A 24149-nucleotide genomic window follows, 5' to 3' on the forward strand; every position below is an offset into this window, starting at 1 on the left:
TCCCGGCACGTCAGGTTTTAGCGTCTTGTCACCTAAACCACTCATCTTCCTACTAAATCTCCCCAACCCATCCACGAAACGACTACGAGCGCCGGAAAACCTCGAAGATGGCTCCCAAAAAGCTATCGCATTTAAATTTGGATGCAGACAATACTTTTATTATTTCTTTGGTTGCCAACTCAGTTTAAGTGGGAAATTTAAGAAGAGAGGAACAGCATGAAAATCCCCAAACGGGGAGACTTAGTTTTATTTGAAAAATACTGTCACAAAGAGGCATATTATTATTTTTTATATGCTGCCGCACAACCTGTGCAGGTTTGACGCTCTTGTTCACAAGATTCACTAAGGCACCAGCGACTCGGACAAACTCTGACTTGGAGTACGCACATGTCACAACCCTGTTCCAATTGCGTGAGCTAAATGCACGACGTAGGTTTTCCGACACGGGAATGCGAACAATTTTTTTTAAACACAAATATCATCCGCCGCGTAAAAATATGATGAAAGGAAGAACACGGGAGACAAAAGATTATGATGATCTAAAATGCTAAAACCACTGTTCTTTGCTTGTCGAACACTAGACACAGACAGATGAAGGATAAATGACCTTAAATACAAAATCAACAATGATAACAGATTAACTTAATGACGTAACAATAAGTGTCTCGACTAAACAGGTTCAAAATCAGACACAAAAGGGGATACAAAGTGTGCACAAAAATCCTGCCACAAAATCTCAACTGGCAGCAACACAGCAGTAAAAATATATATATATATCATGCAACATGCATTGGTCCCACACTAGTATAATGACTATTTTTTCTGCTTTTTTCTTTTTGTTTGGATAGTAAAACAACTAAACATCACAAACATTCTCTCTACAAGATGAAGTGGTCCTCCAAAAATTCTGGTGACGATGGGTGCCTTGGTCCTTTCCACGCGAACAACATGAAAGTAATGAGAGATTCGTGCCCTAAAAATGAGAATTCAAATAAATAAGGACTTAAATGTGCTGGGTGATCACTTTAAACAAAGCTATATTTTCTTGTCCTTGATGATTTGTAAGTACAGAACAATGAATTTTTTTTTGTATTTTTCTAGCAGTCTTAGCAAATGTTTGTGCTATGCAAGTGACTATGACGAATGACGATGGTAGTGAAATGTGGACAAGCTTAAAACCCTGCAGGGAAGATTCACCCTTATGAGGTGAGCGTCTAAGAGTGGAACACGCATTTTTTTTTGTTAATGACGACCGGTCTTGGTGCTCCCGCACGATTTTTACGGCATCTAGCCGATGTGCCACCACACTTTTGTAAGGGATACATATCACAACTGAACTGAGGACAAAATCTTGCCCCAATGGCACAAATATTCTTTCCTTGAACTTGACTGTTTCTCTCTTTTTTTGTACGCAGTCACAGCTTGGAATACCGTTGCAACGAACGCTTCAACGCCAGGAGAAGCTGCTTTTTTTTTTTCAGAATGGCACCAAATTTTTGCCACGGTTGTGTGGTCGTTTTGGCACAAGGTGGGTACAAAGTGAGCATCCACAGAGTGAGAAAGAAAGAAAGAGAGAGAGAGGGAGAGCCACGGATGAAAGACGAAAGGATAATCGCAAAAATGGTGACAGTCACAGTGAATCAGGTCCCAACAGTTTGGCACTTGTGCATCGAAGAAGGGTATCACTGGCAAGCAGGTACCCGTAGGGGTATTCTAAGCCTCGCTGTGAAATGTATGCTCCGCGTTAACCAGGGATGCAGAGACAATTTTTTAAAATGTCTCTGGAATAAGGGGAAAAAGAGATTATGGGTTTCATGGCACAAAGGCAGCAAAGGCATAAGGGTGGAATACGGGTGTACGGGAATAAGGGTGTACGGGTGTAAGGGGTACGGATACGGCACACAGGAGAGGACAAGGTAGATGCTGCCTTGCAATGTGAAAAGACAACGTTCGCCGTATTAAAGGAACGCTCCACATCACATGCCTCCTCCTTTCGAGAAAAAACACGATACTATAAATTTCCCGTGTAGCCTTTCGCGGACAACGTGAAATCACACCCCTGCATATGTGGCTCTGAAAACAAAAAAACAGAGAAGGAACCCCATCAATATAAGAAGACAGCTTGACGGTAGGTGCGAGTCGGGAAAGGAAGATACGAGAAGAGCGCCTCAGCAAGTTGCAACAGCTTCTCCGCGGTCAGAGCTGGAGAACACGCCCGCGGAACTTTGAGGAATGATGCCCGCGTGCTTGAAGCAGGGGTGGGAGAGCAGCTGAGCTGCGGTGGGACGGGCTTCCGACTGGACACGCAGGCACTGCAGCACCATGTTACGAGTGGAGAAGCTCAGGTAGTCCGGGACGTCGGGAGGTGCCGTCGATCGCGCTATCTGTATCGAGAAAGAACAACATTTCGATGTGCACGTTGGCAGTGCCATACTCTGCCGAAGCTTCTGCCAGCACCGCCTAGATACAGAAAGCCTGCGCGCTAGTCGACGTAACGTAACAATTAAGAGTCAGCCAATCAGGATCGTGTTTTCAACGGCCGTAGCCAATCACGAACGCGGTTTCAGCGGTCGTGGCCACGGAGAGGAACCACTGTCGTCTGCGAGTCGTGATTGAACGTCCGCTCGTACTAAATGGGAAAACCCGGAAATTAAGCGCAAAACGGTCTCAATGTTTCTCAAAACTGATTTTCTGGAAAGCGACTCGCACTTTTTTTGTCTAAATATTTAGGTCGCGGGTTCCAGGTGAGCTGCAATCATTGGCGGGTTCTTCAGTTTGCAGAACGGTGAATCGCGGTAGCAGACGAATTCAGGCTCTTAACTCAAAGAGGGAAAGGAGGCAATGCGCAGGCCTTCTCTACCTAGGTGGTGTTGCTTCTGCTCGACCTTCGCACTCACTCTGAATATCAGCGCGAGGTGATTCGACATGTTCTCCGCGTCCCACGGGGCTAGCGTGGTGACCATCTCGATGACCACGCAGCCCACGCTCCAGATGTCGCAGGAGCGCCCGTAGCTTTCACCACGCAGTACCTACGTTAGACAAACGTTTTTCGAGCGTTAGGCCTAATCCGAGCCAAAGCAAGACCGGAAGAGCAACGACATCCGCGTCCATTACCTCCGGCGCCATGAACGCAACCGTGCCGAGCATCTGGCCCTGAAACTCTCCGGTCACCGTCGACTTGCTAGACAGCTTCGTAGCCGACCCGAAGTCGGCTATTTTCAGGTGACGTCCCGTGCTGTCCACCAGGAGGTTGGCGCCTGTGCGGGAAGAAGTTGAGGTTGTCAAGCTCATCCTTCCCCTCACTTCAGCTACGCGCTTCAAACCTTTGAGATCTCTGTGCACGATGTGGTTCTCGTGGAGGTAGGCCAGACCGTGGAGCACTTGGTGCACGTACCGCAGTGTCACCCCTTCCGAGAATGACCCGTACCTCTCCAGGAGGGACGACACCGAACCTCCTGCAAAAAATGCACCCCATTGTACTCCACGTACACGGCGCGTTTTATAAAATGTTTTGACGTACATGAACTACTCAACTCCAAAACTTTTTTTACTGAAATACTATCTTTGAAACTAACAGACTCGAGAGTGTATGTGGTCGATGCATGACACGTTAAATAAATTACATCTAAGAAGTAAATTTGTATGTTTTCTCGTGAGAGTGAACCGTTATTTAATGTGTTTTTCAAATAAAGATATGAAATTCTGCTTCAAAACACTTCTACTTCTCATTTTTTTAAGAAAGGATTCGAAAGGTTCGTGAATTCCCATAACCTTCCTTGGATTCGGATTCGGATTTGGATTCGGATTCGTCCCGTCTCTACTAAAAATCCGCTACTGCGACACGTGCTATCAGCAAAGGAAAGTTAGCTTGGAACCCAAGTTCCCCCGATACAGAACCTGTCCTCACCAGACATCCACTGCACGAAGACGTTGTAGTGGTTCCCGTGGCGCGTCGCCCCCACCAGGGGTAAAATGTTGCGGTGGTCGAGGCGGGACATCATGAGTATCTCGTCCCAAACCGACTCCATCACCTTCTCCTCTTCCTCCTCGCGGTTTCTGCAGAAGGACACCTGCTTGACGGCCAGCAGGGTACCCGTTGTACGATCCACTGCCTGGTAGCAGGTACTGAAGGCGCCCGAGCCCAGGGGAGGTCCCCGGAGCCAGTGTTCCCCTTCTGTGTACAGCCTCGTCTTCAGGTCGAAGCGAATCGGAAGGCTCTCCTGTCGAGGTTAAAAAAAAAAAAAAGTATTAAAGGTGCCGTCGCAAACTTATCAAGGGTTATCAGTAGAGCAGATGTTTTAGGGTTAAACCCGATTTTTCCCCGAATTTGCACCCCGAATTGAGGTTCACCTATCTCGGGTTAAACCCGATTTCTACCTGCGAAACTGCCCCTAGGCTAGGCACCTCAAGGCATCGACATACTAGTTACACACAAAATATGCGACTGCCCCTTACTTCTGGCACTCTGGATAAACGGTACGGTGAACGTTTATTCTACAATAATGCCCGATTTCTCCCCGAACTCAGTCTGATGGTAATTTTTCTGCCCGAATTTGCGTGAATTTTCGACATCAATTTAATGACCCGATTTCTACCCCCCGAATTTGAAAAAATATAAAACTCGAAAACTTCAGGGTCTAGTTACCAGGTCGAGGTTATCGACTAAAATATCCCGCTTCAACAAAATTTCGTCGGAGCAGACCTACCACCTGACGCAGGACAATGAACTGGTCTTCCACCGTGTCTTGCAGGATGGGCTCTTCCAGGGCTTTCTTTTCCTCCGCAGCTTTCAGGGGTGATCCTGAAGGAATGGCACAAAAGACTATCGTATTTTTCCCCAGAGCAATACTAAAGTGTCGCATGTACTGATAATAATATCTCACCGGCAGTTCTGACCACTCTCGTTTCCTGCGGAAGAGCGTTTCTGGCGTTGAGCCTCGTTGCTGCCAGGTCCGGCGAGCAAGGGGTGGCGATCTCCTTTTCGAACGAGACGGGGGTGTTGACGCTGCAGGGAGTGGTGGAGGACGGCGTGCAGTCTGCCGAGTTTGGAGTCCACCCGGACACAATGTACGAATTGTCAGGATACTCCGAGGAGGTAGTTCGGTAGAGGGGGAGGAAGTTTGGTCGACGTCCGACAGGGGGACTCGCGTGACTGAAGCTCACGGCGGAAGAGGAGCTCGACCAAGACGACCGCCCCGAAGACCTGTCCGACGAGTCGAGGCTTGCCATGAGTCGTCTTTCGAGTGTCGAAGGTTGCAGCCTCTTTGCAAAGGGACACTGCACTGGTGGCCTTGGCTATAAGGGAAGAAGAGTCGCAGGAAGTGTATAAAAGACGGAACGCAATTGTTTGGCAATGTAACATGTACCTTATCGGGAAGCAGAGGACGAACTGATGGTGATTTCTGCGCAATCCCCTCTTGGCCCCCAGGGTCCACTGTCGGAGGAGGTATCTCGAATGTCGGAACCCTGTGCACCGAGGAGGACCGCGTCGGACTCTTTGCGCAGCGAGACGGTGACCGAGAAACTGCTCCACAGTCCAACAACTTTGCCCGGACTAGAGCCGTCTCCTGCGACAAAACAGCTGCGGTCATCGTCTGCACGTAACAACTCAAGCAGCACATCTTGGCCCAATATTGGCAATGTCGGACCAGTATTGCCGATGTCTAGCCAATGTTGGGCCGTGATGTCGTGTTTTCCGGGAAGAGAGGAAAGGAAGGAGCACGCTGGATGCCGAGAGCTACCTGCAGTCGTTCCATCGAATTCCTCCGTACCACTGGGAAGCCGTGCGAATCTCTCAGCGCCCGACTGATGCGGCTGGCAAGGACTGTCCGCAGCGGTGACGGAAGGTCCGTCACCTTGCTCCAGATGTACGCCTCCGCTTCCGCACTCCTCCAGCACAGTCCCCCCAACGATACCAGCAGACTTCGGCCGTAACGCGACACCGTAGCGTGATTGTGCTTCACCTGCGTTGAATATACACGTAGCTCGATTAAAGGAGACAGAGGCGCGGAGGTAACGGAGTAAGAGAAACGTACAGCCTCTGCTGTAAGGTCGACGGCCTTTATCATGTTCGGGTTCACCGTGCTCGAGCCGGCGCAGGAAGGCATCAAGAGGTGCGGGAACTCTTCGGCAAGTCGCTGGACCACCATGACCCTTCCCAGAAGCCCCTGCCACAAGGACGTGGCCTTTGCACCGGCGTCCAGGACGACATCGATCACAAAGTCTGCCCCCAGACCATTTGGTGCTGCACATCAACGAACAAAAAAAAAGATTTGACAGGGCACATTCAAAAACTACAGCCAAGGACTAAAACAAGGACGGATATGTGGCTACTGTAAGGCATCAGCCGCAGGTAGGAGAAAAGAACAATTTCTTGTCCTTAACTAAACACTCCCCGCTGACTAGGCACGTGGCTCCTTGCGGACCAGAAATTTGTGTGTTTCTCTAAGATGCACACTGTCACTTTCTCTAAAGCGTAACAGTCACGCAACGAAGTGAGTGTCGCCTACCGGGATAGTCTGTCATGTTTCCCACAGGAAGCGCACCCGCTTGTCCTCGTGCAGCCTCGACCAGCGTCGCCACACTCAGCTGACGGCTCCTCCTGCATCAGCAACGTTTTTATCGTCTAAAATTGAGACCAGAAGTTCCGATGAAGGAGGAAGTGACGGAAGTGCTGCTCACTTATTTCTGCCATCAGCACACTGAAACAGCACCGCTGCCAGGACATGACGAACGTGAGACTGCAACTCGAACAGGTCTTCCTGCGTGCTGCATGGGCTGCACGACAGCATCTTCCGCAAGCAGCGCTGCATTCGCACGAAATAACATTTGCACTCCCTTTCCACTTGCAACCCGCTGGGTTCACTTACCAAAGCCTCAACGTAAACATTGTACACAGGGTCGGCCACCGCAGCTGCCAGCACGTCGCAGCACGCGCCCTGAATGGCGGAGCGGCCGCCCCAGGGGGTGAGCCGCGTCCGGTCGTCCTGCGACATCCGCAGGGCGTGGCCCACCTGCGCCCCGACCTCGCGGAGCGCGCTCTCGCGGTCCGACCAGCGATGAGATGCCAGGCATGCTGCAACGTCGTTGCCAAAGAAGTGACTCCAGAGTTCCGACGGGACGGCGCTCGCCCTGCCGTAAGGGGACGGGGGCCTTGGGAGCGGGCTCGGAAGAGAGGAACGCCGCAGGAGGCAGTGCAGGGGCCGCGGAAGCGGATGCAGGGGTAGCGGGGGACGGGATGGGTGTACACTGGCGGGAGGTACACTGTTGGGTTTATTGAGGGGCGAGAAGGTGGAGGGCGTTCCCTGAGGTGAAGGTTCCACTTCAGGCGAGGACCTTGAAAAGGTGTGGAGCAAGTGGGTTAGGACTAGGTAGCACCCATGATGTGGTTCATGACGCAGTTTTCAGGTAATGGGCACGTAAACGCTTTGGAATTTTAAACGCAATTACAGTAGCCGACCAATTTTCCAGACTTTCTGGTGACACACAAAAAAGAAAAGAACAAAACAATACCGCAGTCCGAAAAACCTGCCGATCACTAAATTAAACTTCATTTCACCTCAACCGCACTAAAAAAAGTCTGTAATTGTGCCCTGCCACACGCGGTGACTACGTATGACGATATCCGTCCTGACTCCCAAAAGATCGCCGAAAGCCACGACATCACCTAGCGGCATGGTTCGGAAGTTTAGCAGTCTCGCCCGGCATTCCAATTACCAATCCAATCCAAGATGGTAGTTTCGAAGATGCCGCCGTAGTGCCAAAAATAGTCGTATTGGTGCTTGCCCGCAAGCATTTTTGTCTGGAAAATTGGGCCTTCCGCGGCGATCTTTACGACCATTACTACGCTCGGGGAAGTGCATCGCGACAAGGCTGCGCTAGTAGACATTCATCGCAATGTCTTCTCCCGCGTGCGTGCGGCAGAGCAAACTTCCGCCGACAGTTATTTTAAGTCAGAGTGTGTGCTGAAATAAAGTTCCTTTCTTTCAATTTTTTTTTTTAAACGCTGCAGATTTAAGCCTTTGTCTAAAAATTCCCGACTGATTTGATGACTCCTTCAAGTCCTTCCTTCAAGAATTCTACGTGAGAGAACTGATGTTCTGAGGCTGGAACAACATAGAAGGGACAATCACATACAAGGCCCGAAGTTGCCTAAGAGTATTCTAGAGTATTCTATTCTATTCATTCTAGTATTCTAGAGTATTCTACATTTTGCGCATTGCCAGTTTGAGCCACACTTACAAAGAGTGAGAAGATTCGTCCTGCCAGGGACGACGACAGAGGGGGCACAGAACGACATCTCCGTTACGCTTGCATTCTTGAGCCCCTAAAAAGACGTAGACTTGTGAGTAACGGGTCAAACTCCGTGCTGCAAAATAGAAAAAAAAAAGGTCACTTACACACAGCAATGCAGTGATGATGAAGCCGGTTGCCGCAGCCTCTCTTGCAGACGACGACAGATTCTCCATCCAGCATCTCCAGGAGGCAAATCGGGCAGGTCGGACATTCTTCCGCAGGGCTTTAATGATGCCAATGTTGAAGTTCTTACACGCGTGTGACACTCGCGCGTCATTTCTAAGGCCCGACTCCCCCCCCCCCCCCCCCCCGATTCCACACATTTTAGGACGTATCACGGAATCTTGGGTTTTACGTGGAATCTCGCTGAACTACGCATCGTCCCTGAGGAACGCGGCTTGACGTGGCGGAAGAGAGGAAAAAACCTCACCTTTCTTTCAGCTCGGAGTCTGCTCCCTGCGTGGCCAGCGGAACGGAGGCTGACACCGAGAGCGATAGACTGTCACCCGACAGGGAGGAGGCCCTGTCGGTGTCGTGGGGTTTCGGCGAAGACGTGGTTGGGAGCGAAGCTCGTCTTCGTTGATTCGCATACTCCTTCAGCAGGTCGTCCACCTGGTGTCAGAAGACGCACTGCAGTTAGATGCGGTCTGCCAGAAAGAACTGCCGCTGAAATTAGATGCTTCACCTCGTAGTCCTTGAGTGTTTTGCTGAATAGCCTCGCGTCCACGTCGCTCAGCCTGAGCACTCGAAGCAACACAAAGAGCAAGTGGACGCAGTGTGGCCCTTTGCCGCAGGTGCACGTCTGCAAGGGAGAGTGTCAGGAGTGCGGACTTAACACTTTCCCCAACGTGTTTGTTCTGCTGTGTACTTTTCTTTCCTAACGAACGCGTCACTGGAGGCAACCCTTAGGTTGGACGTGAAAAACACGGAACACTTGGAACACTCGAAAGTGTCCTGCTCCATTTATCGACAACACTGAGCAAGTACAGCGGAGGCACTACTTCATTCCGTTGTGATCTGGGCCCGAAGTCAATTCATTGTGCAGAGTTCCAGTTATGAAATTAGTGGGGGCTGAAGAACATACCGATGCGAATGACAGCTAGGCATAACAGGATGTTCACCTTTGACATTAAAGTGTTGTAGCTATATAGTGTAGGCTGCTAGTAAACCTCACAGAAGTGTTATTATACATCCGCTTGTTTTCCCGTAAACACCAAATTGAAGTACAAAAAAGTTGCCATAATCACATCGAGGCTAGGTCTTTTACAGGTACACTGATAAGAATTTTACTGCCAATATGTACGATCACTTCAGACTCCCTCAGATAAATCCAAAGTGTATTACCGGCACGAAAGATGCGATACCGTCAAACCCCGATATAACAAAACTCGCGGGGATTTCTTGTGCCGAGCCTCACGAAATACGGAAGCCAACTGCGGCAGGGAATACCTATTGTTTCGCTGTACCGCGAATTTCGTTGTAAAGCGCTTCGTTATATCGAGGTTTGACTCAAACGTTGCAGTAATCAGGGAGAAACAACCGCAGCCACAAGAAGCACGTCACATGCTTAGAGCCTGAAGTTTTCGGGAAATATTTTTTTCTAAATTCGGGGGGTAAAAATCGGGTAAATAAACATGCGCACTAAATTCGTGCGAATTCGGGTGTAAAAACTTCCAGTACGCTAAATTCGGGGAGAAATCGGGCTCAGTTACTCAAACTAACTGTAGCGGTTTGGTACAAATGGTGATGTAACTGCATTTTTCTGCCAAACAAGTAAGTTAGTGCATTCCTACAGACATCCCAGTGGGGGCAATTTGCCGGGTAAAAATCGGGTTTCGCCCTAAAGAGTGAGCCTTCAATTCGGGGTGCAAATTCGGGGAAGAATCGGGTAAAACCCTAAAACTTCAGGCTCTACACATGCTTATCACGAAGTACCTGCGGTCCGACGACGACCCTGAACCGATGTTCGGGCATGTCAGCCGCGACGAGAAATGACCTGGGGCCCGGCTGGTGCAGCAGATAGAGCCTGGCGCCACGCTGCACCTGTGCCGCCCTGCGCCGAATGGCCGCCTGGACTGCTGGTGGAAAATCTTGGTGGCCTGGCGACGGACTGCGGCGGCGACCATTACAGGGTGACGGGCTACGCCGCCTCACAGGGGACTCTGGACGCTGAACGAAAGGGAGAATCTCGTGACGATGTACGATTGTGATACAGTCAAACTCCTTCATAGCGAACACGTTTTTAACGAAAATACCACTACAGCAAATTTTTTTGCGGTCCCGCTGGAACCCTATAGGTCCAATAATGGACATCCTTTTTAACGAAAATATCTTTACTACTTAATTTTTTTTGGTGTCCCCTGAGTTTCGTTGTAAAGGAGTTTCGACTGTACACGCAATGTAATCTCGCCTTCGTCAATTCAATCTGTCAACCGATTAAATCTATGTATGGAATCTTTCTGTGGTTCTTACAGTATCACACCGTCGAACTGCACTTCGGTCATGTTTAAATGCACACAAACACGCAGCACTTCCTTCATTAAGTAGCACTCACTCACTGTAGGTGGCATTCATTTCCATTCAATGCCTAGTAATAATAATGGGTTGGAAAATGATGTTCTGAGGCCGGAACACAGGAGGAAGGAGCCCCGTACCGGCAATCCAGAAGATGTGGGTTCGAGTCCTACAACTGGCTAACCTCTTCAGTGACTTCCTTCTTTTATTGCTCTCGGGTACTCGAGGCTTTCAATAATGGGTACTTTCAAAATACAATCGCTGATTGTAATTCTTTACTGCGGAGCACTGCCAGTCCTCAACGTTCTCACTTCAGTCCTCAATGTTTCCGCGATGCGTTGCACCGCCATTTTTCTGCGCATTTATCTTAGTGTACACCCTGCTACTACACCCCGAAGGGCCCTCGTGCGCACTTGGGGTGCAACGAAGTACACAAATAAACGTAAAAACAAACGAAAACAAAAAACAAAATTGGTGGCACTAAAATCTGCTGGCTCACCGAGGGCGGAGTGGGGGGTCGCTGAGGAGAAGCACGCCTGGATTCGCGTCGTCCCAGGTTCGAGGTTCGGGAGACTTCGGGGGTTCGGGAGACTTCGGGAGTTCGGACGGGAGACGGAGACCGTGGCCTCGCTGTCTGTTGTGGTTTGATAACGGGCTTCCTCGCCACTTGGGGCGCCACCTGTTACACAACGTGAGGAAGATAAGGAGTTCTGCAGGTTACTGCCAAAAAGGGAGCCTTAAGGGTGTCACAAAGTTCTTAAGAATTAAACGTCGCAAGAGATAAGTACGAAACAGAAATATGTGCTCATTAATGTGCCGTAAGCCCAGAGTGTTATCAAGGTAAATAAATATACCCACCAGCGAATCAGGAGGTGCTCCATCTAGGCTGATTGCTAGACGTCTGGCCACCTGGTGGTGAGAAAATGATGCTTTTGAAAAGGGGAAGGCTACGAGCGGGGGCAACGTTTAGAGACATAAAGAGAGCGGGTTACGATATTCCAACGAACCAGTGGCGCCGCCTGCTGGTGTCCGACCGCACCGAGCGAGCTTGGCTTTCGTTTCTTGAGAGCTTGGAGCTTTTCTTTAATGTCTTTTATGGACACTGGATGGATCTGTTGCAATCGATCCAGTTGAGCAGCCATCTTGTATCAATGGCTCCTGCACACGCAGAATGAATAACATATCAGGGCCGAGACAGATTTCGTTTAAGAAAAAGACACCTTATATTGGGCAGAGTTTTACTTTTTTACGGTGTAGCATATTTTACCACAATATCGTGTCACAGGTGTCTGTTTATGACAACACTGCTATTTCATGCACACTTGTGGGAACTTGAACAATTCATCCGGCGCACCAATGTGTTTAAAACAGCCTTTGGGGCCTGTGGGTAGATCACTGATGTGGTTAAAAGTGCCAAAAGAGGCGAGGACGAGCCACAAACACTGAGCGCCAGCTCTCAACGGTGTTAAGAGCTGGCGTTCGGTATCTGTGGTTCGTCCTTTCCTCTTTTAGCGCTTTTAACCACATCAATCCACCTGTGTGTGTTTTAGTGTAGCTATAACAATTCACAACGCCACAAATGCGCAGCAAAAATTGGCTGCGCATGCTGCTAGTAGAGACAAATCTGGCAAACATTTGCAGGAGAGCCTCCTGACATTTCTAGCCAACAGTCAACCAAGCTGCATCAAATGCATCCTACTGCATCAACTTGTGTAGTCAAAACCCGGGCAAATACGTTTACTTCTGACGAAATTCCACGCAGCTGAAGCACAATGTCGCATTGTACAGCACCTCCCTCAAACAAGATCATCCTACAGCTGCACCAGGCACTCCCTGTTAATGTTACGCACCGTCGAACATTACAGAAACGTTGTCCCTGCGCTGGTGAGCGTGCCATTGAGGAAGATTGCACTGCATATTGCACGACGAGCATCCCCCAGTCACACAACCGCTCTCACACAATGACCGAATGCATATATGCAAGCCAACATCGGCGGAAAGCAAAAAAAAAACAAAGAAAGAGAGGCATCCAGGAAGGAGGAACGAGAGAGGGAAAGCAACAAGGTCACACTGCGCACCTAGGCACACCTGCTGCTAGTTGCCGGGAAAACAGCCGTCAGCAGACGCCAAGCAGTCTCTCGAGTCAAGGCACTGAATTGCAGACCCACAACGTGCGTTTGATCAGGCGCATCTGGTCATGCGACCGCCGAGGCTTTGCGATACATTTTGTCCTCTCCACGTTAAATATTTTTCTGGTAAACTGGACAATCGTAAACTGGACAATCGGTTGTACGTGTTCATGTTCCCATCATATGTAATTTCTTCTTCGCACAATAATGCCTGGAACGCAGCTCAAACCCAGTCGTAGTACCTGGAGTCTACCTGGAATCGATCTATTGTTCTTAGAAAGTCAGTGTAATCAGTGTCAATTTCCTGCAGTAAACAACGGCAGAAGGTGAAAAGAATGTCAAAACACCTTCAAGTTGTGCAACCAAGCCCAGATTCACTGATTAATGCTTTTGCAACGCTACTGATATTTTACATTCAGACATAAACCCAGGAAAACAATTCCTAGTCACCTGATCTCACAAAAAAAAAAAAAAAAAAGGAAAGAGAGAAAAGAGAAAGGGAACACTTTTGCACCACTTTCCTTAAGGGGGAATCACTTCTTCAGAAATCTATGGGCGATTTTCGCTTGCACAAGACACGTGATAGCTCTAAACTACCATCTTAAGATTGGTACTGGCGTGTTCGCTTAGCTTTAGTTAGTCAATAGTTAGTCAATAGTCTTTAGTTAGTCTCTAGTCAATGACGTATTTTTTAGGGGACAAAGTTGAGCCGTTGATTTTTAATAAATTAAAGTTTGGAGCATCTCGAACGTGTGTTGCCATCTCGATAGAGCGTCGCGCGCTAAAATGTTTGCGAATTCGGGCTCAATACAAATCAACGGATAGTCCTGGAATTCTACAAAATGTGTCACTGACGAAGGTAAAGCAAGGACAACACGCCAGTGTTTCTGTTTTTACGACATTTTACGCCGTTTCTGAGCTGTGCGCGAACAAACTTTTTCTATTGCCTTGCGCAGAAGTGATTCCGCCTTAATGGAAGAGCCTTCTGTGTTAAGAACACTGTCGTCATAAGGCTGTAATGAGCGTAACCGCATCAATCAATCAATCAATCAATAACTTGCACCAATCTGCTTGTCCCTCAACGGAATGCACAAAGTACATTCTGTTTGTTTTTTTGTTTGTTTTTTTACCCTGTCCAGGGTTCTCGGTGGCTTACATGTAAAAATCGACCTTGTTCACGGCTGCTTATGCGCATGCGCTGCGGCGCCGGTGACCTTGGGGTCGCCGGACGGGGTTATCTCCGTACTCAATCGATGGCGCTGGATGGGGCCGACTAAACTCCAGGGACGACGGGAGTGGGGGGGGAGTGGGGGGAGTGGGGAGAGCGCGTGAACTCTTCCCCCGTTTTAATCCCCTGTGCTACCACGTGGGCTTGTTTTTGCGCGCGCCCAGGGTTATTGGATGGAGGGACGCCATGGCTAGGCTACGACGCGAGTGCGGAAAAGGTCCATCACTTTCCAGAAGCAACTGAATCACAATTACAACTACATCATCACAAAAGTAAATAAAGCAGCTACAATTGCGAAATCATAACGGTAACTGGATTACGATTACTACATTAATTGCGAATTTAATTTGGTAGTAATTTAAACAGAGTTACATTCATTGCAATATGTCATTTTGACGTTTTACCTCGTTCTTCCTCGAATAATGCTATACTCGTTGATAGGACAGGTGGAAATGACTAGCGTTGTACAATACCACGAAATATCGAAGGTAGCGACAACGGGTAAAAATCGCGGACGTCGTGAAAGTTACTCAATATTTCGATTCACGTCGAAATCCCCGAACTGCAAGTTATTCTAAATGTAACTCCACGTGCATTACAATTCACTCGCAAAAGTCAGCGGCAGTTACAACTGCACAATAGCGAAAGTAATCGTGGGACTAAATTGTTCGTGGAAATGTAATTTATTGCAGCAATTGCGTCATTTGTCATTAATCACTCTGCAGGTCTGGCTACAAGTCACTAATATCTCCGCCTGCCAGGAATCTCAGTCATCTTCTCACGCTTCCTTCCGAGAAAAGTGATTATGTGATTTCTGAGATATACAGGGTTCGCCAAGATAAACTTCGGGGTTTGTAGCGAAGATAAAACAAATAAGAACAGTGTCGGAAAGTTAAAGTAGACGTTAGAGGACGTATTATGCCCCCAAATTTTATGTCCATAATGCGGCCTGGTCTGTTACTCTGCGGATAAATCGTGAAAATTAAAAAACCGCCGCTGCCTAATCGGCTATACCTGTGTTCCAGCTACTCTCCTCAGCTAGCGACACGGTCGAAAGCGGCGTCGCAGAGAACTAGTCTGCATTCAGTTCCACATGTTCGATGTCGTCTGCAACATCGCGCTCGACTGCGTCGCCATCTACGGAAAGGAGCCGAAAATAATACGTCCTCTAACGTCTACTTTAACTTTCCGACACTGTTCTTATTTGTTTTATCTTCGTTACAAACCCCGAAGTTTATCGTGGCGAACCCTGTACTACAACACTGAGATCAGCTAGGAGAGGTAGACGTCGTAGACGCCAGCAACTACTCCGGGCATTCAATTCCAAATGGATTTTGCCTCCCAAAAATTATTGGGAAAGCAGCTCTGTGCTGTGCTTTGAGGAAAGAGAACATGTGAAACCTGAATAGCCATGCACCTAAAAGCGAGACAAAAGGAAAGATAAACTGCACAGGACCCCCAGGAGGAGGTCGAGTTACCCCCATGTGAGCTCAACCTTGCTCCCCTGACTTCTGAAATATGACAAAGCACCTCCGCCGCACCGGAAACCCTCCCTCTCCCCTGTGAAAGCCGATGTACTCCGTCTGGTAAACAATCGTCTTTCCGTCATGCAGGTGTATCGCTGAACTGAAAACGCTGTTGCACAACACAGGCAGAACGAGCTTACTGGTACAATGAAAAAAATGGCTAGTAGTACTGGTACATTCCCAGAAAGCATCATCTCCCCCTCTCGGCGCAAAAACAAACGAAATGTGTGGGGACAATTTGACGCTTGCGAACATTTGTTGATAAAAAAAAGAGAGAGAGAGAGAAAAAAGTGAAGGTTTCGAAACAGCAACGTATTACAGACTACAACGGTACCTAAGGTACCTAAGACGGTATAGTTGTTTGGCGGCAGGTGCGCGAACAGGATTATAAAAGATTCCTCATCAGCAGCTTCAAAGCTTTCGATGACTCATCCCCAGCACTTAACCTTGAACCCAACAACAACTCTTGGGAAAAGTGGTGGCTTTCCCGGAAGACTCCCCACACCGTCCGACCTGTCATTCTCCCGTGACCGGTGTGTTTCCGTGTTAGTATCCTGTAGAGAAGTTTTTGTTTCTTTCGGCGTGTGTGTTTCAGATTAAATAAGTGAAGAAGTCTTTCTCAAAAAGAAAGAAATCAAGACGAAGAAAAAAGTCCGTCAATATGTCCGTTGTATACCTTTAGCACGTTGCAGGAAAGGCCTTTCTATCAAACTGTAGCAACACTAAGCAAATGCTACACTGATACAGCGTTACTTGGAACCGTATTCACATAACTATTCAACCTCACACAGACAAAGTTTATTCGGAGCTCAATCAGACCCTGTTGGATTGTGCTAGCCGATACAAACACAAAGGCGATGCCGAAAAAATGAATAAAAAGAAATGACGTGTGTAAAATTACTGCGTGTATAATTTCGTAGATAGAAAGCTCTCAATAGTTCGTGTCGTTACGAGCGAAAAGCAGCGAAAGCCCAAACGTTGGCGGCAGGACACGGCAGCAGACGACAGTCTGCTGCCGTGTCTTTCTCTGCCGTGTCGTTCTCTTTTTGCAGCTAACGAAATAAACCAACACCCCATGCATGCTTGAAGACTTCTACTTGTGTCGAAGATGTTCACGTTCAATTCCACGATATCGCGCCCATGCACCAAAGCAGGGTAGACAAAGAAAAAAAAAAAAAAAGAAGAAGAAGAAGAAGAAGGGAGGGGATTATGGGGGACCGGAATTGAGGGAGGAGCAGATCTGCCGTAAAATCGACCGAATTATCTTTCGCAACTGCTTTATTCACATCGGGCCTCGTCTTCCTGCCCCGGGAACCGCAACGACTGTAATAAGACTTCTGATCCCCGCCAATTCGCCTTCCTTCGTGTGTAAACGCAACATCCGCGACTCAAAACCACAAGCAGACGATAGCACTAAAACGTGAAGCAGACGACAGCAGATCGCGGTTCGCATCTCAAAACAGGCTGAGAAATAAAAATAATCCCGCGGGCCCGCGTGGAAATAAAAGTCAATAAACAAATAAATAAGGGGAGTAAAAGAAAATATACACGCGCCGCCAAAAGTGGGGCTTCTCCTTCCTGTCGTAAAAAGGCCTCCCCGCAAAGAGAGGGCTGTTTTTCATGCTGAACGAGAACGGCAGAAAATGCAGTGCCCTCCCTTCGTAACCTCCACCCGTATCAACGCGAGGTCAATGCTTGATTTCCCCCTCCGTGGAGTCGAAAGAGAAGGCGCTGTTTAGAAACACAAAGGTCGAACTTGGCGTGCTTACAAAAGATCACATAGATAATACTGTACCGCAGATTATGTGATAAATTGTAATCTATCTATGCCGGCTAAGTGCCGACGGTCGTGCTGGTATAGAAACTGTAAACAAGCATCTGCCTGGAGGGGGCTGAGGATGTGTAGCTCGGCTCAGTGCCTCGCTGACCGAACACATGTAAATAGAGCATAACTCACATGTCCAACAATGGATAAGGACATGTTGTAATTAAAGTTGATTAGCTTACGAACAAAACGAAGTTGTGGGAACAAATTATTCACGATATTGTGTACGTGGTGGTGGGGGAATCATTTTCTGCATTTCACGAAATCGTCTGCAACTTTTCATTTTTTTCGTCAGTGCTATACCGAATGTTATCGGTGCCTTACTGATCACTCATTTTCCTCATGTGCCCCTAATGATAGGCGAAAGGGTTCAGTGACCTTCATACAATCTAACGGTTCTCAGTAGAGAATTAAGCGGCTCATTTGCACATTCATGAGGCCAACCGGTTTGCACAGTAGGGCACAAACATTACGAAGTTCGTATATTACGTATTGCTCGCCACCTGGGACGGTTCATAGATGACTGCCTTGAAAACATGTTTAGACGTGTGTAACGTAGCTTTCTGTGAAGAGCCTATTCTGGGAAACGGCGTACACCTGACCTCTCTGCCTTCAAGCCGCAGTAAAGTTTCTTGGGAACGTCCTAATAATCTAGACAGACAACGGTGACAGATGATGTGAAGTGGAGGCATTACAATGCTCAGCATTCCAGAATAAATATAGCGACCTCATTAAGAGTGAAAGAGAACGACTGCATGGACACCCGTCTTTTTACTTTAAAATAGAAGCAGGTAGTACGTTTGTACACACGCAACATTAATTGCTGATAAAACATGCCACAAAGATGTGCATTGTGTAACTGATGACAGTACAAAACTTGACAAGAGATCTCACATCTCGATCTCATTCCTACCAACAGTCCCGACGTGATTCCCCGGGGGACCTATCCTATTTCAGGAGGCCCGAATTCTCAGGTAAAACAAAAGATGTCATGAACCAACTGACGACTTAAACTGTTTTGTCATGCACAAACAGCAAGAAGAGACCATGATTTGCACCCGATATGGGTAACGCAAACGTTGACATGGAATGTTTACTACCAAAACCAATACTTGGACTTTACTCGCGCTAAGCGCTCAAGATTAGGCTTAACAAAGCCGCTCAAACGGCAAGACAGTGCAACGCAGAGTTCGTCAACATTAATAGAGATGTCTGCAACTTTACTGATGTGCATTGAAGAGAAATGACATACACGGTTCACGTGGTGCAGCACACGACCAAAAACACTCGCGCTTGTTGATAACATACAAAAAGTAAACTCACCCATAAAGGCAGGCACATCACAACAGCCAACTCTACAGTAATCGCAACGAAGGATGAAAGCGCGATTGTAGATTTAACAACTTTTTAAGCAGCTCCTATTTATCTAGTTAACCACTTTAATCATACAGTTGTGCAAATTATGCACGTTATTCACTGTAATTGCAGCATACCTGCGCGGATTAGTAAATAAATATTTATTTTCTTTTCAGCGCCTAGTAAAGTCACCAAAGTCACCGCAAGAAGGCGCAAGATTCGAAGTTCGAGTGGTGCAGTATAGAGTACGTCTATCCAATATGAGTTGCTGCGCGCCTAAAAGATCGTAACATCGAATCGTAGAAACATCCCATAAATACTGCAAGCTACCCCAACAAAATTTATGTGCGCAGTCACACAAGTTTGTTTTCTGAGTAGCTTAGGAGGCATAAACAAAATATTGTTTGTGAAAGCTAACATGTAAGTGTATTGCTACGCGACATCGGCTAGCGGTGATATTAGCGTGTCCGGCATAATATAGCTGGCAGCACCGTCGCTCTTTTACGGTGTCATGTCTGCTTAGAATGATAGCGAAGTAAAATATGTGTAATAATATAGGCCGTCTGATCTTAAACAACGATAAAAACTAATATTTTAGCCGCAGGACAACAGCTTCTAGTCGGTGCAGCCCCGCTGTTGCGGTAAGCTTTCTTTCCTGTACTGTGTACGCCCTATTATTTGATATATGATGCTACGCTGCTCGCAATCGTGTACTCACGCTGGATCTCGCACAACAGCAAAATTCATCTTGGAGTAGCCCGATTTTGATTGAGTTCATTTCGTCTCTACGTTTAATTCGTTCCACAACGACAATTCTGACATGTACCGGCTTGATTAGCCGCGTAATGTTGGAGTGTGCAACATCCTTGTGGACTTTGAAACAGGTGTGCTCACTGTAAATCGAGCGATCTGTTTGGTATTTCTTGTCACTGAAAGCCTACTCAGTGCTGCACTACACATTTATGCAGGACGAGTGCATCATGTCGGCTTCAGCTATCTACATACTGGACTTGAAGGGCAAGGTAAGAAGCTGGCGTGTAAGGGTACCGGTAAAGCGTCACAATGCAACACACGCAGGTGCTCATATCCCGAAACTACCGGGGTGACATTGACTTAACCTCGATCGACAAGTTCATGACACTTCTGATGGAGAAGGAAGAAGAAGGCTGTGTCACTCCCATTCTTCGTCACGGAGAGGTGGCCTTCATGTACATCAAACACAACAATCTTTACTGTATCCTTCTGCGTCATGTTTCCGACATGGAGCACATGGTACATGCTCTGATTTCAAGGATGTGTGAGAACTTTGCAGCATCAGTGTCACTCAAAGCAACACACAAACATCATGAAATTTTCAGGCACCGTCAATTACGGAAGCATTGTCATGTCCTAAAGATGTAGTTTTGAAGTCTTCTCTGCTACAAAGCACATTTCGGAGTTATAAAAAACATTTTACGGAGAACAGAACCATACTTTGGCTGAAATACAACGAGCACTGTGGTGAAAACAAATAGTATGTGCTCGAAACGCATTGTGGAAACCTTAACTTCACCATCACCAGTGGTGGCAACATCAAAGAAGAACGCCAATGTGGCTCTTATCTTTGCTTTCATGCACAAGATAGTGACGGTAAGTGCGCACTGTCCCTTATAAATGGATGGAATCACAAAAATGTCTTTAACCTCCAGGTGTTCAGCGAATACTTCAAAGAACTGGAAGAAGAAAGCATCCGGGACAATTTTGTCATCATCTACGAGCTGCTGGACGAACTCATGGACTTCGGCTATCCGCAAACTACGGATAGCAAGATACTCCAAGAGTAAATGTCGCCTCCTTATTTACAGAAATGTCTTCGGTAGATATAAAGTGCTGATAAGAGTTTATGCCTAACACACACAGGTACATCACACAAGAAAGCCACAAAATGGAGATCCAACCCAAGCTACCCATGGCAGTGACCAACGCCGTCTCCTGGCGCTCTGAGGGGATCAAGTACAGGAAGAACGAAGTGTTCCTCGACGTTATAGAATCAGTCAACCTCCTTGTAAGCAGGCAATTCAAAGACAACTAACAGGATATACGTACTAGGGCCTGACTTTTTTTAGTTATATTTGCCAGCAAAATAGGGGGGCTCCGCCGTCTTCAGGAGTCTTGAGGAAGGCGGAGCACCCGCTGAAACGTCAATCGTTTTTCTGCAATGTTTTTACTCTATTAACCTTAACCAGATACTTAATTTCCCCTTCATCTCCGTCTCAGACTCGTTCCTTTATATTATTTTGTAGCAATTTGACTCTTTTCTCATCTGCTTCCATACAGGGTGTTTGCTCTAACGTGTCCAGAAATTTAAAGCGAGCGATAAAAGAAAAGGCAAGTGGTACTTTTCTTCTGCTACTCGAGTAAGAAACAGGTACTGCTTTACTAGTAGTACCTGTTTCCTAGTCAAGTACCTGAAAAGTAGCGTTACTCTTTCATCGCTCGCTTTTTAATATAATTTCTGGACACGTCAGAGCAAACACCCTGTACATAGACATACACGTAAATGTACACGTTAATAAGGATGTTCCTTGCCCATGCAGGCGAACTCCAATGGCAATGTCTTACGCAGCGAAATTGTGGGTTGCATCAAGATGAGGGTTTATCTATCTGGAATGCCAGAGCTCCGCTTGGGTCTCAACGACAAGGTGCTCTTTGAGAGCACCGGACGTGAGTGCACGTCTCTTAATGTGATGTACTTCACGTGTCATTGCGTTCCCATACCCGTTTTATTTTTGGTGTAGGTGGCAAAAGCAAGTCCGTGGAACTAGAAGACGTCAAGTTCCACCAGTGTGTGCGGCTGTCGAGGTTCGAAAACGACCGGACGATCTCGTTTATTCCGCCGGACGGAGAGTTTGAGCTCATGTCGTACAGGCTCAACACTCACGTTAGTGTTCATTTTATCCAGCGTGAAATCAACGGTGGTTCAACCAACGGTGGTTCACACGGTAGGTGGATTTATGAAGTAATCGTGGCTTCTTGCAGGTGAAACCACTCATCTGGATTGAATCTGTCATTGAACGCCACGCTCACAGTCGAGTGGAATACATGGTCAAGGTGAGAGAATGCTGTTTGTTGTTTAGAGCTTGTTTTTTAGAACCTTGATATGTTTTTTCTTCCATGGGAGTGATGTGCTTAAAATTTCAAGTTATATGGGTTTGAACCGTGCAAAGCGTGTTGAAATTTGTTTATTTAATATCTAAGCACTCTTCGGACGAAAAAAAACTTTGTCGAGTAATTTGTCTTCCTGTGCTGAACATAGTGGTTTCTGTTTCATAAATGGGAGTGAACCCGTATATCTTATGGGAGTGAACCCGTAAAACCCCAGAAAGTTGAACGGAACAATCCTTTTAGGCAAAGAGCCAGTTCAAGCGACGCTCGACCGCAAACAACGTGGAGGTCGTTATACCAGTACCCACGGACGCTGACACGCCCAAGTTCAAGACGACCGTCGGCAACGTCAAGTACGCCCCCGAGCAGAGTGCAGTCATCTGGAGTATCAAATCGTTCCCTGTACGTTCTCTATCTGGCTGAAACCACCGTCGTCGTCTGCATTTTGGGTGTTTCTCTTCTTAGGGAGGCAAGGAGTACCTCATGAGGGCACACTTTGGCCTGCCAAGTGTCGAGAGTGAGGAGACAGAGGGACGCGCACCAATACAGGTCAAGTTCGAGATCCCATATTTCACGACGTCAGGCATACAGGTAAGCAGCGAGCTCCGACTAGCTTTAATGTACAGTTGTACCACGTTTATCCAGTCCAGACGGCTTCTACTGTTTGGATAGCTGACACTTCCAAATAGGCGATTTCAGATATTGCCCTTGTGCACCGCACGGGGGCCCTCCGTCGCCCAAGTCACGCGCATCGCGCAATGCGTTGTGGGAAATGGTTTGCATTCGTGCTCGTCTGCCTGTTGCTTGAAGGTGCGGGAGGTGAAGGAGAGAGAAAACCGAAACCGTTTGCGCTCTTGTTCTTCTCTCTGACTCATGAAAACTAAATCCCAAGGTGCACCGGGGCTTTCGCAACACGGCGCTCTCTGGTGGGCCATCCATGCAATTTCTGAAATCGTCTATTGATGAATGAAGTGTGGGAAAATGTGTGGCCTCTCACCCATCCCCAGTAACATAGCTAGAAAAATATGTCGGGAGGGGTTCTATGAGAATTTTACCTTCCTCTTCCGTTTCCCCAATAAACAAATTACCTTGAAGAGGAAAATGCATAACGTGCATAAAAGAGCTCCCTTTCATGCCATATAAAAGTGTGCGAAAGACACAGTAAAAAAAAAAGTCTTCCGACACAGGTAATTTCTCGGTGTGTGTTCTTTCTCCTTACATGCATGCGGCGAGATTTTGCTTTATTTTTAATTTTCTTTCTGCATCACCACGGCGCTTACAAAGAATTCCAACGAAACTTCAGATAAATGGCTATCAGTCTGCAAAGTTTGGGATGGGCCGAACCTAGTCTCGTATTTTTACGACGCGATCGAAATGTGTAACGTTTGCTAGAATAACGCTGTAGTAGGTCGTGCTCTGAACCCTCAACTGTTTCTCTTGTAGGTCCGCTACCTGAAGATAATCGAAAAGAGCGGCTACCAGGCGCTGCCCTGGGTGCGGTACATCACTCAGAACGGCGACTACCAGCTGAGGACAAACTGAGCAGACAAACATTCCATTTGTATCTTACTCTGCCACCCCCCCCTTCCAGACTGCTCTCCTGCTCCAACACATATAACTAGCGTGCTCCCCCCCCCTCCCTAGTAAATTATGTAAAAAAAAAAATGTTTGTTCTGTGTTCAAGTTATAAAAGATAGTAGAAATCTCGAACATGTTCTCACATATTTATTTTTGACGAGACTATTCATTTGATAAAATTAATAAAACAAATAAAATTAGTCGAATCGTGCAGAATAAATAGGTGACATCAACAAGACGAAATGCTGCTGTACGATGCGATGCTCAGCGTTCTACTTGAGGGGCATTCTGGAAAGAAAGTAACTCTGGTTTGTGTTGCGTATGCCAATGGACTTGTAAAATTGAACAATTCAAAGCTAGGTAGAAAACATCCAAGAGTCCAACCTGTGTGTTTGTGACGTACTGTCGTAAGCCTCTCACAACAGCGGCGAGAGCTACCGGGTCGATACCGTTTTCACACAGTCGAAGGCATATTGCGAGGGTTTCGGGGTCAAGGCCAGTATTTAACAGGTTTGATACCTCTTGAAGTACTGAAGCGAAAAAGAAAGTAAAGC

The 24149-nt window shown here is 47.2% G+C and overlaps 2 protein-coding genes across 4 annotated transcripts; one reads left to right on the forward strand and one right to left on the reverse strand.

Annotated features, from left to right (window-relative positions):
* Positions 1-217: 217 nt before the first annotated feature.
* LOC135390747 (mitogen-activated protein kinase kinase kinase 1-like) lies at positions 218-18888 on the reverse strand. Of its 3 annotated transcripts, none has more exons than XM_064620601.1 (22): positions 18841-18888; positions 11817-11967; positions 11668-11718; positions 11309-11488; positions 10231-10464; positions 8981-9097; positions 8726-8907; positions 8400-8518; positions 8242-8326; positions 6870-7335; positions 6682-6806; positions 6510-6601; positions 6036-6244; positions 5742-5963; positions 5367-5567; positions 4884-5295; positions 4707-4801; positions 3908-4220; positions 3324-3455; positions 3115-3257; positions 2898-3029; positions 218-2384 (listed from the first exon to the last, which is right to left on the reverse strand). In XM_064620601.1, exons 2-22 carry the CDS (start codon positions 11949-11951, stop codon positions 2169-2171), a joined length of 3861 nt encoding a protein of 1286 aa, XP_064476671.1. In that variant the 5' UTR covers positions 11952-11967; positions 18841-18888; the 3' UTR covers positions 218-2168. The 3 variants fall into 3 exon arrangements, with proteins under 3 accessions (XP_064476671.1, XP_064476673.1, XP_064476672.1); XM_064620603.1 differs by lacking the exon at positions 18841-18888 and adding an exon at positions 18770-18788; XM_064620602.1 differs by lacking the exon at positions 18841-18888 and adding an exon at positions 12660-12789.
* A 471-nt stretch (positions 18889-19359) lies between these two features.
* LOC135390750 (AP-1 complex subunit mu-1) lies at positions 19360-23795 on the forward strand. The gene is made up of 12 exons (XM_064620607.1): positions 19360-19514; positions 19842-19895; positions 19951-20107; positions 20435-20502; positions 20562-20692; positions 20773-20917; positions 21450-21576; positions 21651-21793; positions 21892-21963; positions 22261-22419; positions 22483-22608; positions 23461-23795. The coding sequence occupies exons 2-12, from the start codon at positions 19854-19856 to the stop codon at positions 23557-23559; spliced, it is 1269 nt and encodes a 422-aa protein (XP_064476677.1). The 5' UTR covers positions 19360-19514; positions 19842-19853; the 3' UTR covers positions 23560-23795.
* Positions 23796-24149: the final 354 nt, after the last annotated feature.

This window comes from Ornithodoros turicata, chromosome 4 (assembly GCF_037126465.1).
Source record: "Ornithodoros turicata isolate Travis chromosome 4, ASM3712646v1, whole genome shotgun sequence".
Taxonomy (NCBI): Eukaryota; Metazoa; Arthropoda; class Arachnida; order Ixodida; family Argasidae; genus Ornithodoros; species Ornithodoros turicata.